General features: G+C 42.8%; 1 protein-coding gene across 5 annotated transcripts in view; it reads right to left on the reverse strand.

Annotated features, from left to right (window-relative positions):
* The window catches only part of OSBPL5 (oxysterol binding protein like 5), a 111,242-nt gene that overhangs the window by 21,544 nt on the left and 75,740 nt on the right, over nucleotides 1-13,958 (reverse strand). For all 5 annotated transcript variants that reach the window (XM_085317103.1, XM_085317105.1, XM_085317102.1 and 2 more), the window contains 2 exons: nucleotides 11,568-11,652; nucleotides 2,922-3,093 (listed from right to left, as the gene is read on the reverse strand). In XM_085317103.1, coding sequence (XP_085173229.1) covers nucleotides 2,922-3,093; nucleotides 11,568-11,652 — 257 coding nt within the window. The remainder of the gene's footprint in view (nucleotides 1-2,921; nucleotides 3,094-11,567; nucleotides 11,653-13,958) is intronic.

A 13,958-nucleotide genomic window follows, 5' to 3' on the forward strand; every position in this document is an offset into this window, starting at 1 on the left:
TTCTTCCGCTTCTCCCCTACACCCACTCCCAGAAAACATMTTTCTGTAAACAGAATTTTTTTAAAGATGTCAGATTTACTCCGAGCAGGAGTCAAATTTACAGGAAATCCCACTGAACTGATCACTGCCACGACTTAGGACATCTGGAGCCAAGGAGCTATTCTGGGGAACCAAAGGGAAAACGGACACTCCTCATTCTGAGGAACAAGCTCGACACCCTGAAGTAGAGCCAGGTTCTTCCACACGGCATCAGCAGTAAATACATGTAATATGCTAAAAGCAAAAGCCAAGCCATGAGCCTGAACTAAAATCAATATAAAGGCTTCCAAAGGGATTTGGATCAGGCTTGAAAAGCTGAGAGGAAATGACTGTGCTAAAACTCAATAGCTGGCTTCCATTCTACTCAAGAACATGAATGAGTTGGCATTTTTCAGGGCTAATTTATTGTTTCAGTGTATTGGAGCTGCCTGRTGCCAGTGCTTTATTCTCTAGGGGAGTTCCTGGAAGCTTTGACCAGCGACCAGAACTTCTGTGGGTTAGATGCTGCTTTTCTGCACAAAGCAGACACACTTTGGCTCTGCATCAAACAAGGAAACAAGCCAGTTATCTGGGGCTGCTGATAAGAGATGGAAGCAACAAGAAGTACAGTTTCACATTAGAAGAGGAGTGTCCACTTCTCTCACAGCCTCCTGTCTAAAATCACGGGTTTGCACAGATCTTCAGCCCTTGATTCAGCAGCACGCTTTCACCGTTCTCCTCCTTTCATATTTATACACTACTGAAGACATTGATTTCAACACTGTTGTATAATCCTGACTTCTTTCCCAGCAGGAGAGCAGAAAAGCAGCCAGCAGGCACATGTAGCTTTGGCTCAAGGGAAGATTCCCCCTTGCCAAGTCCCTTGGGGATTGTTGTCCCTGGAATATACAAGATCTTCCTTTTTCTTTCTTTTTCTTTTTTATTTTTTTTACTTTTTCGTTTTTTCTGACAGACTCGTTTGGCTAATTTGAAGATAGAGTTAAATGTAATTAACTGGCCCCCTAACAACAGTGTGCCAATTTAATTGGTACGATTCCCTGTAGGGAAGGCATTTAATTATAAAGATTTAATCCCTGCGAGAAAGCCGCTGTCAGGGGCACACCCAAAACTCTTTGCTCAGCACTTGGATAGTTTTGAGTTTGCTTTTTCCCTTGCTCAAATGTTCTTCATTCCTCCAGGGAAACTCATCCTTCTGACCTGTAATGACAAACTCCCCCAGGCTTTAACCACTAGGGAAAGTCTGGGTAGAAATTAAAACCAAAGGCAGAACTTGGTGGAGTAGAGACCGACTCGTCTGGATGGCCAGATACCAGGAAATATTCACACACCCCTGATATGAACCAGACTCAGCTAAAATCTGAGCTTGTCAGAAAAATCAGGCTCCAGTGGTGTGTCCTGTGTCCTACTGAAAACTCTGCCATGGGTGCTACTGCTAAGCCCTGTAATTCAAGAGGGCTTTTAATATTGAACAGCTAAGCGGTGAAGCAGAGGCATAATTTGTGCATCATATGTCAGAGGAAAAATATTTGAATATTCTTTTAACTCCACCTTTTGCACTTGCCATTTACAGTATGGCACAGGCCTGCATGCATATTCTCCATGCCACGGGTTCCATTTAATCTAGGATTTATGTACACACATCCACCAGCTGAAAAACAAATCCACTGCCTTCCTGGATTCACTGTCAGCCACCAGGCTCACAATGAGCGAAGTCCTAAGAGGCTCTCTTAGGGAGAAAGAAACAAGAAAAGTAAATTATTAGAGAAGACACCCAAGCGCAATAAAAATACAGCCCAAGTATCAAGGTAGATGCCCTAGTTCAGATCTTCCCCTCTTCTCACTGGAAAGCACAGGCTGGGAACACCACAGCCTTTCAAAGCAAAGGGTGTTTTGAAAGCCTTTGAAAGCCCAGAACATTGCCATCTGATGAGGACTTGGATTTCACAGTTGTTATACTTGTAATAGAGCCTTAAAAAACCACTTGAAGGTGAGAGCCTACCATGCTGGGCATCATCTATGCATACTATAAGAAAACTGTTACCCTAAAAACTTACTGTCTAACCAACAGTGCGTTCGTGAGCCCTAAGAGCCAAATTCACATCAGTAGGAATAGCAATAGACACCACATGTCCCATAGAGTAGCAACTGGGAGAACTGTCTATACCATAGGGATTTTTGAGGTCACCGTTTTAGCTACAAGCAACAGATAAAGACCCCTTCCCCCTTTTTCTATACTGCTTAAAGAGCGTTGATGTGAGTTGTTCCAAAACACTGCTGTAATACTACGAACAGAAGAAGGCTGCAGGGACTTTTTCCCATATGTGAAAATTTATCTGATGCATTGAGGAGGAAATTGGAAACCATTCAAAACCCCTGTAGAGATAGAAAGTAATTATAAAACTAAGGATGCAGCGTGTGCAATCTGCTGACTATGACACAGTGTTATTAGCTGCGAGAGGGTATTATTAAAAAACAGATCAGATACTGAACCATATGTGCTAACCGGTAGATAGGCACTGTAAGTGTCTGGCTAGCCCCAGGTCCCTTTTAGTGGCTAAACTCTGCAGTCTTTACTCAGGCAAGCCATTTTTCATACCAGCATCACCAGAGAGCATTTTGGCCCAAGCAAGGGACAGAATAAAATTGTTTCTGATGCACATGAATGCAGCTGATGTTCCCTGCAGCCTCAGCACTCAAGTACTAGATGTCAGTAGGCCCTGCATCAGCCAAACCCAATGGATGAGGCAGAGGAACTTGGAAACTTGCTTTTAAATGTCTTTCCTAAGTGGACTCTGGCTAGATTATGCTCAAGTTAAAAGGATGCGCATGTATGAGCCATGCAAAACTGCTCTGTGCATTAAGAAGCAAAAGTCCAGTCTTACTGGAAGAGCTCCTGGTCCGAGATGGTGCTTGTGTGCAAGAGGTTGTTGAACCCTGTGTGGGCTGTGTCAGTCGAACAGTTCATTTCTCCATCCTTCCCCTGCTTGGAGGCACTGAGCCGAAAGAGGCTGGAGCAGCGCAGGGCAAGCTCCAGAGCATCCAGCCAGCATCGGCCTGTAAAACAAGGGGAATTATTTAAGCACAGGAGAGCAAATAAGACGAATTGTTCATCGCCTCTCAAAAGCTTCTTACCTCAGTGTAAAGCACATTTTAAGGCAAGAAGTCATTATGTACAATAATCTACTTTTCGTATGTATAATCCTTAGATAATCTGACCAGGAATGGTGTACACTTTGACAGCTGCATGAGTAACGTGCACAGGTAATACAACGGAAAGCTCACCCCCACTCTGCTCTAGCAGCACTTCTTCCCCCCACCTACTCACRCCCTGCTTTGTCCCTGTCTGCTTTCGACTGAGATACACGTGCACTGATGTGCGGTGCTTTTGAACTGCCTGGCAGTCTTGGCTGCAGAGAGCACACGCCAAATGCAAGCAAGGAGCAGCGCTGGCCATCTTCCACCAYCCAGGTCCCGGCACCTGTGAGGGAACTGCTTGTCAGCCTACTTTTCCTCTTTTTCCATTTTTTCCCGTTTTGCCATTCTTCCCCTAGCTTGTTAGATAATCAGGGAGGAGTACTGGTTTTTCTGATCCTGCCACAAAAAGGCTTCACTTGAAGGTAATTTGCCAATACAAGAAACTGCAGGCATGGCACGAAGATAAGACAGATCGATGCCAGCGGGCAGCAAACAAAAAGCACAGGAACCCAAACTGCATATTGGCTCCTTTTGCAATGACCCCTCCAAGCCCACAATGTGATGTATTAGTGCTAAAGCATAACCACTGCGGTGCTGGAGCCTCTGCATTCTTGGAAGCATTTGAAAATAGCCTGCTGCCGTAGTTCAGAGGCACTAATGAGGCCAGGACACCTGCAAATTGGCTGAGCATTCAAGAATGGAGGCATCAAGGGAGATACCCTCTAATTTCTAGCATGTAAAACAGAGCTTTTCATTACAGTCCTCCGAACACATTTTGCAATAATTAGAAGTGCACTTGAGAGGCAGTGAAGAAAACGACTGATGATTTTGCTCCAGCAATGGCAATTTGCTACAGACAGTTTTCCTCTGGACCACATGCACTCCTAAGTCTCACTTGGGAAATGGTGCTATTACATGGTGCTATTACTCTATCACATACTGAACATCAAGCACATGCTTAAGCCTCACGGGGATCCAGCTACTCTTGGGCAGAATTCCTGCCAACTTTGATATGACCAAAATCTAGTTCTATAAAAAGATCAGTGAGAGTTTAAAGAAATCCACATCACAGGTATATAAAGAAATATTTATAAATTTGAGTAGCTCTTAGTGCTTGCTTTGATACAAAGCTGTAGCCAGTGAGAGAGAGGGGGGAAAAAAGCCTAAACTTTGAAGAATTCCACTTGAACACTGAACCACGAACACCACAGAGCCCAGTCATTTCCTCCAGTTTCCTCCCATAAATTCCATCAGCACCAGCTTATGATTTAATAATAAAATCATTCATAATGGTTAATAAAAGATTAGGATGGTTGAAGGCTGTTGGAATTGATTTCACACTATTTGGTATTTAACAAACATTCTTATAGTAAGGCTCTACACGCAGAGATTTACTCCCTCCTCGCCATGGGGAGGATTTGCATGGATAACCTGTTAAGAGTAAATGACTGCTCAGAGTGCAAATCCACTTCCCCCTGTGCATCCCCCCTTCCCTGACCTGTTAAGATGAAAGCCTTTTTTTGGCTGCTACTTGCAGCCCTGAGCTCAAGCAAGGGTGGTGGTGATGATGTAGCTCTCATGGCCAGCAGGGCTGCTGCCTTCACTCCTCCCAGCATGTGCTCATGGGCTTGGCCGAATCTTTGGTGTCCCACCACACTGCCAAAAGCAATTTCCACATAATGTGTTTAGGTTTTGCATTTTTTTAATATATATTCATGGGAGGTGTTACTAGTAACGTTAACACTTTTGGAAACCTTATTCAAAGGGCCTACGTTTTCAAAAAAAAATTGCTAGAAGTCTTCGTTTTAATATTGCAGTGCAGAAGCACAAAGTTTTTGAGGAATTTTCACTAGAAAAACACATTGTGCATTAGCAGTCAACACTACCTCTGCCCCACAGAGCACAGGAACGGCATCAGGCTATGGTCCTGTATTCGTTTCTAACCAAAAGTAAATTCAAGGGACACAGAGCAGCATAAAAGCTAAGACACAGGCCTTTGGCCATCAGGTGGTGCTGTGAATCCAAACAAATACATGCCACAGAAACAGACTTAAAATACAGCATTTCCTCTGCAAATGAAAAGGTCAAATCAGCTATGTGTTAATTGCACCATAACACCAAAAATTATGCCCTCTGAGTTTCAAGGCTGGCACACAAGACAAACCTGTTTCATTGCTACAGGCCTACACAAAACATTTTTATGTTCGAGTGATCTTGCTGTTGAGTAATATTCATTCTTGCTGTGAAAAGGATAGGAGAATTCAGGCATTTGGATTACTTAATTGCTTATATAATGAGTCTACTCACTCCCTCAGGAATTGCAGAAGGGAAAAAAAGTACACAGTCGCGTAATTAAAGGCTATCGTCTATAGTTATGGTAGTCTGCATGAAGGCTTCACTGGTTACCTTAATTCTCACATTTCCACATTTTGACTGTTTGACTCCAGTCAGTTTTGTATGCAGGGTGATTAGATTAGAGAAGCAGAATCTGGATTCCTTATGAGAGAAATGGCAGCACAATGTGATTCATATAAAAGAAGCAAAAAAGAGCTGGGAAGGGGTTGGAATTGCATTTGTTTAGAAGGTCTGAGGTTTTTAAAACTGTAATGCAAAACACTACAATCAATTATCAGATTTTTATCATAATCTTCTACAGACTATGCCCTAAAACAAGCATATATTCAAATCCTGAAGGAAAACCCAAGAACATACCATCAGCCTATGGCAGAATCCCCCCAGAGGCTTTTAAGTGCTCATTATACTAAATGGTATGCTACTCTATCCACCTCAACAACTATTTTAAGAGAATTTTTGCATAAATTCTGTTGCCTCAAGAAGATCCGTATTACCTCCTTTTGCCTGAGAGGAAGGAACAAAGTGTTCCCTCAACCAGGCAGTCTCAGAGCGTGATCCCTGGCATTTTGTGCTGACCATGAAGGGCAGGGCCCCCGCAGGGAGCTGAGGCTCTTGCAATGGGTGGGGATGGCCAGGGATGAGACAGAAAGATGGTAAACATCTGTCTACAGATGCTTCGCATTTGGCTCAAAAGCCATGCTCACAGCCATCACAGGGAGAGAGGAGTTTACAAAAAGCGGCAAGTAAAGCTGAACATACATCCCACAGATGTCCCACACCTTCTCCAGGCTGCTTGGCCCAACGGGCTGGACTAGGTCTCGGTAGCCCTTCGAGGGGTCCGGGCACTGCTGGCCAGCAGGAATCACACAGGAGCCCCCCACTGCTCAGGGATGCCCCTGCCCACCTCCACAGGGTGCTGCCAATAGCCAGTGCCTGGCAGCACCCGCTGCCTGGCGGAAACCTGGAGCCTGCAACTCGAACCAACACTTTTGTCACAGACAAAAGGGAACCACTAAGAAAAACAACACAAAACACTTCTCCTCCTCCCCCTTAGAAAAATACAACCAGAAGRTTGCTTATGCTGCTGAACCAGGGTTAGTTCACAGAACTTCTTCGAGAAATACTTGGAATACGGCTTAGTCCTTGAGCAGCTCTCAAATTACAACAATATCCCACAGAAAAAAACAGGTAATACTGAAAGCTCTTCACTTTTTAAATTCTTTACAATCACCTAGGAATACTCATAATTTAATGTGCCAAGTCCATCTGCTACATTTTGCGATGGATGATTACAGAGGAGCCACCCAACTTTCACTCAGTACTTACTAAGAAAATAAAAATCTGCTCGACGTGCAATCACAGTGTTGCACACCGAAATCTCATCCTGGGACTATACTTTTTGCCACTGAATACTTGTAGCTATGGAACAGCTGGGATGAATCTCTTGCCAATTAAGACTTCAAAAGCTTCACACCTAGTAACCATACATTCCTCCAGACAGGCATCACTAAGGAAGCATTATTCTTCTTGAATTATTAAAGTCATCCAGCTTTCGGCCTCCTGCCGTACACTTACAAGACAGATGTTTTTAAGAATGAGCCTGAGGTAGACTGCCACCTGGAAACGATGAATTCTTGCTCAAGTGCACACAAATCACAAATGATGAGGAAGACACTGATTTGGTTCAGTCACTGAACATTAAGGTCATCGTATTCAGCTGACTGCTTCTCATTTTCCTATACCACTTGGGTGTCTACGTGCATGATTTGTTATACTTTGGCTGTCAAGCTGCAAGGATGTGATCCTTCAATTAGCTGCCAGTGCAATTTATGCACCAAGCTATATAAAATCCGTTTGCAAATGCCTGAATTTTAAATTGCTGTGGAAGGGCTCAGAGGGGCAGACATAAGGCTAAAATGAAGATAACTAATTTTTTCCCCAGTACCCCCAGGATCTGATGGTGTATTTTGATGTGAACTGGTTCTGAATTGCAATCTTCTYCCTGGTTTGTTGCTCCTGTGCGTGACCCTCACTGCAATAATGTAATTTTCTCCCTGGATCAGAGTATCCRTTTTGTGGGAAGGGTTTGGTGACTACCAATGACTAAAGAAACAGTAATACAGTAAGAGAGATCATCAGTTTTTCCACAGAACTCCATCCACATCAGGCAATGGAGCCTATCTAAAGCATGCCTGGAGGAGAGGTCGCACACAAGGAACAAAATKTAAGTGTGGTTTTTATTTCTACTGTTTAGCCTTTAACCTTTGCRTATCTGCCACACTGAGTTCCCCCAATAACCCCTTTGGCAGCAGTGCCCCTTGGGACAGGTTTAAACAGATAACTGCAATGCCCTCCTCAGCACAAACGTGAACTGCAGACACAGTTACTGGTTTGGAAAAATAAATTTTATTTCCTGAAACTAGTAAGAGAGTTTGTACAGGTTGTGTTCGTACAGGTTGAGCCTTGTAGGCTGATACGACCTTCCAGATGTCTTTAAAACACATCACAGAGCAGACTGCTCCAGGGGTCTGTGAATGTGAAATTTACTGTAGCTTGGTGGTGATTTGGCAGGCTGTCCAGAAGTCAGGACCTCAAATCCTGCCAACAGGCTGTCACAGATGGCACAACAGAGGGGGAAAGAAGGGATTCTGGAATATATAGAGAAAAAAGTAGGCCAAGTAGCTGCTGATCATGATATAGCTGCYTGGGTAGCAGAACTGTACATCTAACATATGCTGTAACTCAATATTTCCCAGCAAGTCAGAGCCTTCCATGAATTACTGTTAAATTCACCAAATGTTCTGTGGTTTGTTTTTCACTAACTATTGACAGGGGAGGCTGTGTTAAGAAGAATATGGTCAGGACACCTCCTCAGAGATGCTGCACGTTCACATAATATTGTATCTCCAGAGGAGACGTGAACATCCTACAAATATATGCCAACACTATGGCAGGAAACACATCCCACTGGGCCCATTTGCATCAACCAACTTAGCTCTTTATACCTTAAGTCCCTATCTCTCTTGACCCTAACTGCTCCCTGTACAGCTGGCCAGTGCATTAAAGAAATGAAACAAACTCAAATATACTCTCCAGGAGATGTCTGTTCACCACAGATAGATCTTTATAATTGTCTACAACTATTTGAGTAGTGTCTTTTGGCTGTCTTAACTTGCTAGAGTTTGTCTAAATTTCTTTAAAAGTAACAGCTTCTGTTTTTTGTGTCCTTGTCTGCATAAATTTTACATTATCTATTGACACGAATACCATTTGCAAGTCACTGATTCTAGAACGCAACATTCGGGCATTTGGCTATTTGTCAGCGTGTCTACACCGCTCCACGGAGCAGAGACACCCACACTGCTCCCGTGCTAACAACAGCAAAAGCCCAGTAACCCTGCCAGGACAGCTCTTGCTTGTGGGATGCAGGTGAGTCTGGACGTACAAGCTGTACTTCATGYGCATTTGCAGATCTACCTCCTCTTCCTGCTCAAGGTACATCTACTTCTCACAGCTCACTGACCTCAGCTGTGAAGTCAAATACTTTTTATCCAGCTAAGCATTTCACCATCTTTCATGCTAGCACTTCTGCAAAAGCTTTTGCAAAGTCCAAAGCCAAAGAGATAGTTCTCAAAGCTTCATTTATGTTGGCTGTCACAGTCACCTCTTGGAATTAACTAATGAAACCTACTGGGCATAATTTACTCACTCCAAATCTGTGCAGATGGCTCTTGAGCATTGCTAGTGCCATTCAAGAACTATTTCATCCTTAACCAAAGGTCCTAGCTACATTCGAGATATAGATTAATGATATTTGATTTAGAGGATTCTCAGTTACTGCTTCTTCCCTTGATTGCATTAGCTTTCTATTTAACCATAAGACCGTGCAGTAGAGAAGAGGCAAAATAAATCAAAACTATRCTAAGTTCTCAAGTGATTCTACTTGGAGCTACATGGCCTTGGCACGCTTCCCAAGATCCCTGGTAAACATCTTGGCCATAGACATACGTTCAAGTAACTTACTATTTGAAGCTCTTATGATACCACAGACATACAATATTTCACTGGGCAGAAAGCTTCCCACAGGCCTTTAAATACTGAAAGTTCTCATGTGCCAGATTTGGTCCCTTCTGCGTTTTTTCAGCATTGTGCTGCATGACCCAGACAGAGAGATCACAGCTAGAGACATCTTACCTTGATGATCTCCTAAGGGCTACTGTTAGTTTGGGAACCTTTATGGGTAAGGCCAATTAAAACAAAACTAAAGCTTTCTACTGCACATAACCAGCCTATAGCAGTCCACAAAAAATAGGGAGTATAAGTTCAGCCATAGGCCTCTTTGCCAGGCTGGCTTTAAGGTTTAATTATTAGACTTCTACCAGTATAAAAATTTTCATTTAGAAGACAAYTGAAACGCTAAGAGAAAAAAGTACTTTATCAAACAGCAGTTTTTCTGAGATGTATGCAATGACGACACTGCTCCTTTTGCACACTCTCGTAACTAAGTTAATGGAAAAGCAAGTTACATGGATCTCTAAGGAAATAATTTAGAAGATCTGGATTGATAGACAGTTACTGAAGTTATTCAATTGCCTAGGAACTCTCTGGGATTGTTCTATATATCTAYTCTGTGGGCTATCTGTCTAACCAGGTTTTGAAATGCCTGTAATTTAGCAAGTCTAGCTCAAAAGTACTTTTTTTCGAGAGACTATTATATCAATCTACATCTTTCTACACAGGTGACAYTTGAGTGGAATCCTGTATTCGTTTACACAAATAAGCTATAGAAGTGGTATTGTTCCATGAGGTATAAAAGCCTCATGTTCAAAGAAATAAACGTATTTCTAGGGCTCTATACAACTCCACTTATTTTTATATGATTTCACCGCACTGGCAAACAACTTTCACTGTCTAGATGGTTTATGTCACCATGAAGAGCCCACGTTGCATAGGGGCAAGAYGAACAGTGTGCCAAGCCTGTAAATAAAGTAAGTTTCCTCTTACTCTAAATGCCATGTCAAAGATGCATTTGCCATCTTTGGTGTCCCATTTCCAGCTGTTAGAAGTAAGTGAAATTTAATCATTGGACTAGAAGGACTCTGRTTTCAAAGTCCTCTGTATTCCATAAAATGGTTGTGCATTCTCGAAGTTATTCTAGGTAAGACCCAAACATGCTACCTCAGCATTCTYTGTGGAGTAGATGAAAAACATCCCTAAAATGAACAATCTAGTTTAATTTGCTGCAGTAAGAAAAAAAAATTACACAGTCTGAAGGTCAGCTGGAATTAAAATATGGTTTTAATCTTATCTACTTATAAATCACTGATATTTTAGGCCTTCTAAAGTCGTTTAGAGAGATTTTCACATAGCAAGCTGGCATGTTTGTTATATACTGACCTAAATTTACCTTCCATAATTTTGTGAATTCCCAGAACAGTATTTTACAGGGGCCATCTGTGCCTGCTGTAGTGTAAACCACAGTACATTAAGTTCATAAGAGATTTCTGGTGGTAGAGAGACATCTATCAACAGGCCTTTGATAATACTATGTCATTTTTCTCCAGCAGATCCCTCCCTAGTGAAAGGCAGATAAGCTATTAAAATCTCTCTCCAGCTGAGGGTACAGGTGAAGCCCTTCTCATCTCAGTTTCCGGAGCAGCTCCTTTCATCTTCTAGTATTTACTGACTTAGCATTTTTTCTTCAGCTGCAAGCCCAGGTTCTTCATCCATGCACATGGCCAACAGGCCCAGAAAGGTGGCTGTTTAGTGAGGAATAGGAAACATGCCTGTGCTCTGCTCAAACTGTTTAGATGCTTGCTAACCAAAGGCATCTCAAGTTGAGTCAGCTACCATTTTTTCCTTTATGCATCAATTTATTGCATCAACCTGTTTTCTTAACTAGCATGGAGTGTGCAGCCTTGAAGTCCACATCAACCAACCCTGAAGTCTAACCAAAGCAAATAAAGACCAGAACTCACCGTCTGATTCGGAGGCTGCTCTGAAGATCAAGTAGCTGCTAGGAAGAGGCTGAGTGATCGAACCAACGTTTTCTCCCTTTGGGCCCTAGAAATGGCAGAGACAAAAAGGAAGTAAGGCCCAGCAGATGCAGTGACCATTTAGTGTGTTTCTACCCTTTGTGGGCAGAGTGTGTGTTCATGATAGGAAAGAAGGAAGGAACAGATGGAGTAATTTAAGAGAAACTTATTAATAACCGGGATATTGCTGCTGCAGCTCCAAAGCAGTGACATGCTGTGACATAAATCTGGTTTCATCTAACCTACGCTCAATGCCCAAACTATTTTGTTTATTCGGATCCCCAGAACTGGAGGAATCTTGCTCCTGCAGCTTAGGAATGGAAGTCAATTATTTGCAATTAGTCATTTCTGTGCAACACCTAAAGGGATTTGTCCATGCGTCACACACTGCAGGTCTCTGCAGCCTGACCTGCTAGCAACRAAACGCCTTTGCTTCATGTATCACCATAAAAGTGACGGCTCACACTTTGTGCCACAGGCACCTCCAGCAGAGAGGTCTACTGCACTGGCAGCTCTTCTGGAAGGAGGCAAGGGGAAGCTCCCCCCTGTAAATGCATCTACAGGGACAAGGCACTGCTCCAGGGAAGGAGGAGGCTGTAGAGGGAAGGTTTCCCCATGTGCACACATGTTGCTAGACTGTAGTCTGTCACCACTGTATCTGGGCCCACTAGGAGCCTGTATGATTGCCACCTGGCCCAGAGGAAGGGGAGTCCTTCGTTTAGTTTCTAGAGAACAGTACAGACAATGCTTAAAATCTGCCAGGAAATTTTTGCAGTTTGAGTATGACTCTCTTTTCTAGTATGAACTGCTACAATATCCCATCTTGCTCTTTGAAGGATAGACTTCTCCCTCACATTTCTAACYAACAAAATAGCAAAATATTTTCCAGTAACAGAAAATCTTTCACCTAAGAATTCACTCTCTGACTGCCAATGAAAACTGCTCCCACTTGCAAGTGTCTGAGTTACATCGTGGTTTTATATGAGGATTTTTTGGGAGTTCCACTCAGGAAGCCAAAATTTGTAAAGAATGAAGAGTGCAAGCATAGGACCAGCATCAAATTGCATCTGTGCCTACAACACAAAGATGTACTGCTGAAAATACAGCAGTCTCCAGTCTGGCTTCTTGTCGCCTCAATCTTCCACTGTCAGGAGAAACAGGGATCCTTGTTACTCACCTGTTTCCCTCCTCCCCTCTCCAGCAAGAGGCTCAGGATTCATGAAATTAAGATTGTTTACAGGCTTAATAGTTGGGACTGGCAAATTTGCGATTTGATTAGTGATCCAGAGCAGAACAGCTCAAGACGTTACTAGTGACATTAATGCAATCAGGCAGCATTCCCAGTGGCATTTTTCCATGCCCAAGCTTGCAGCAGAGCAGGCGCTCAAGAACTGTTGATAACACCATTACATGAGGTGGTTTTCAGTGCACAGATTGATACTTTCTCTCTCGGAGGAAAAAACCCCACAACTGAATAGTGCAGATACGGAGAACTGATATAAGAACCAATAAAATAAAAAGGAAGCAGGGGCTGACACAAGGCTTTAGGAGGTGTTTGAGCATGTGGATAAACACAAGGAGCAGCCAAGTCACTCTGTCAAGGAAACGTATTTAATAGTAAGACACAGGGAGATGGCTGYTTCCCACAGAGCTCCGTAAAACAAAACAGGCCAGAAAAATAAAATTAGCATCTCTGCAAAGTAAATGAGGTTCTGTATCTGCACAGCGGAGATAATAACGCCTTCTACTTCTCAGCCTTTGAGCGTCGTGCCTGTTTCACGTCTAAGACCTCCAAGACAATGACTGTCTCTCAGTAAAAGCTCAGTAAAAGCAAATGTTCTCCCTGCTACATTGGAACCCTGAGCTCAGCTGCAGCCTCCAGACAGTACAACTAATAAAGAAGCATCTTTAGATCATTCCTCTCTCTAAATTCGATTTGAGACTCAAAGGCGTTATCAAAAAGGGGGTGTTTATGCTCAGAAAAATGGAGCTGACTCCATTGGAGAGTCCTGAAGAGTCATAAAACAAAGCTTACAGAAGAAAAACGTATCTTTCATTAATGGTACTGTGGATAAATGTAAGCATGAAGATGAAACTAACTGGGTTGTGTTGCGGAGTAGAACAAACATCCCTAAAAGAAGTGGCACAAGTCCCATATCTAGAACTTCTTCCCTTTGTTTTCTTTAAATGCACGACTCAAAACACTGAAATCAATAAAATAAAAATCATACATATTCCAAGACTCAGTGGACCTGACCCTGGCTCATTTACTGCTCTCAATCCATGACAGCACAAACTGCAGTTAATAACGAGCATTTCCACACCACAACGTTC

Source organism: Rhea americana, unplaced genomic scaffold (assembly GCF_003343005.1).
Source record: "Rhea americana isolate MKP2758 unplaced genomic scaffold, rheAme1 scaffold_49, whole genome shotgun sequence".
In the NCBI taxonomy this organism is placed as follows: Eukaryota; Metazoa; Chordata; class Aves; order Rheiformes; family Rheidae; genus Rhea; species Rhea americana.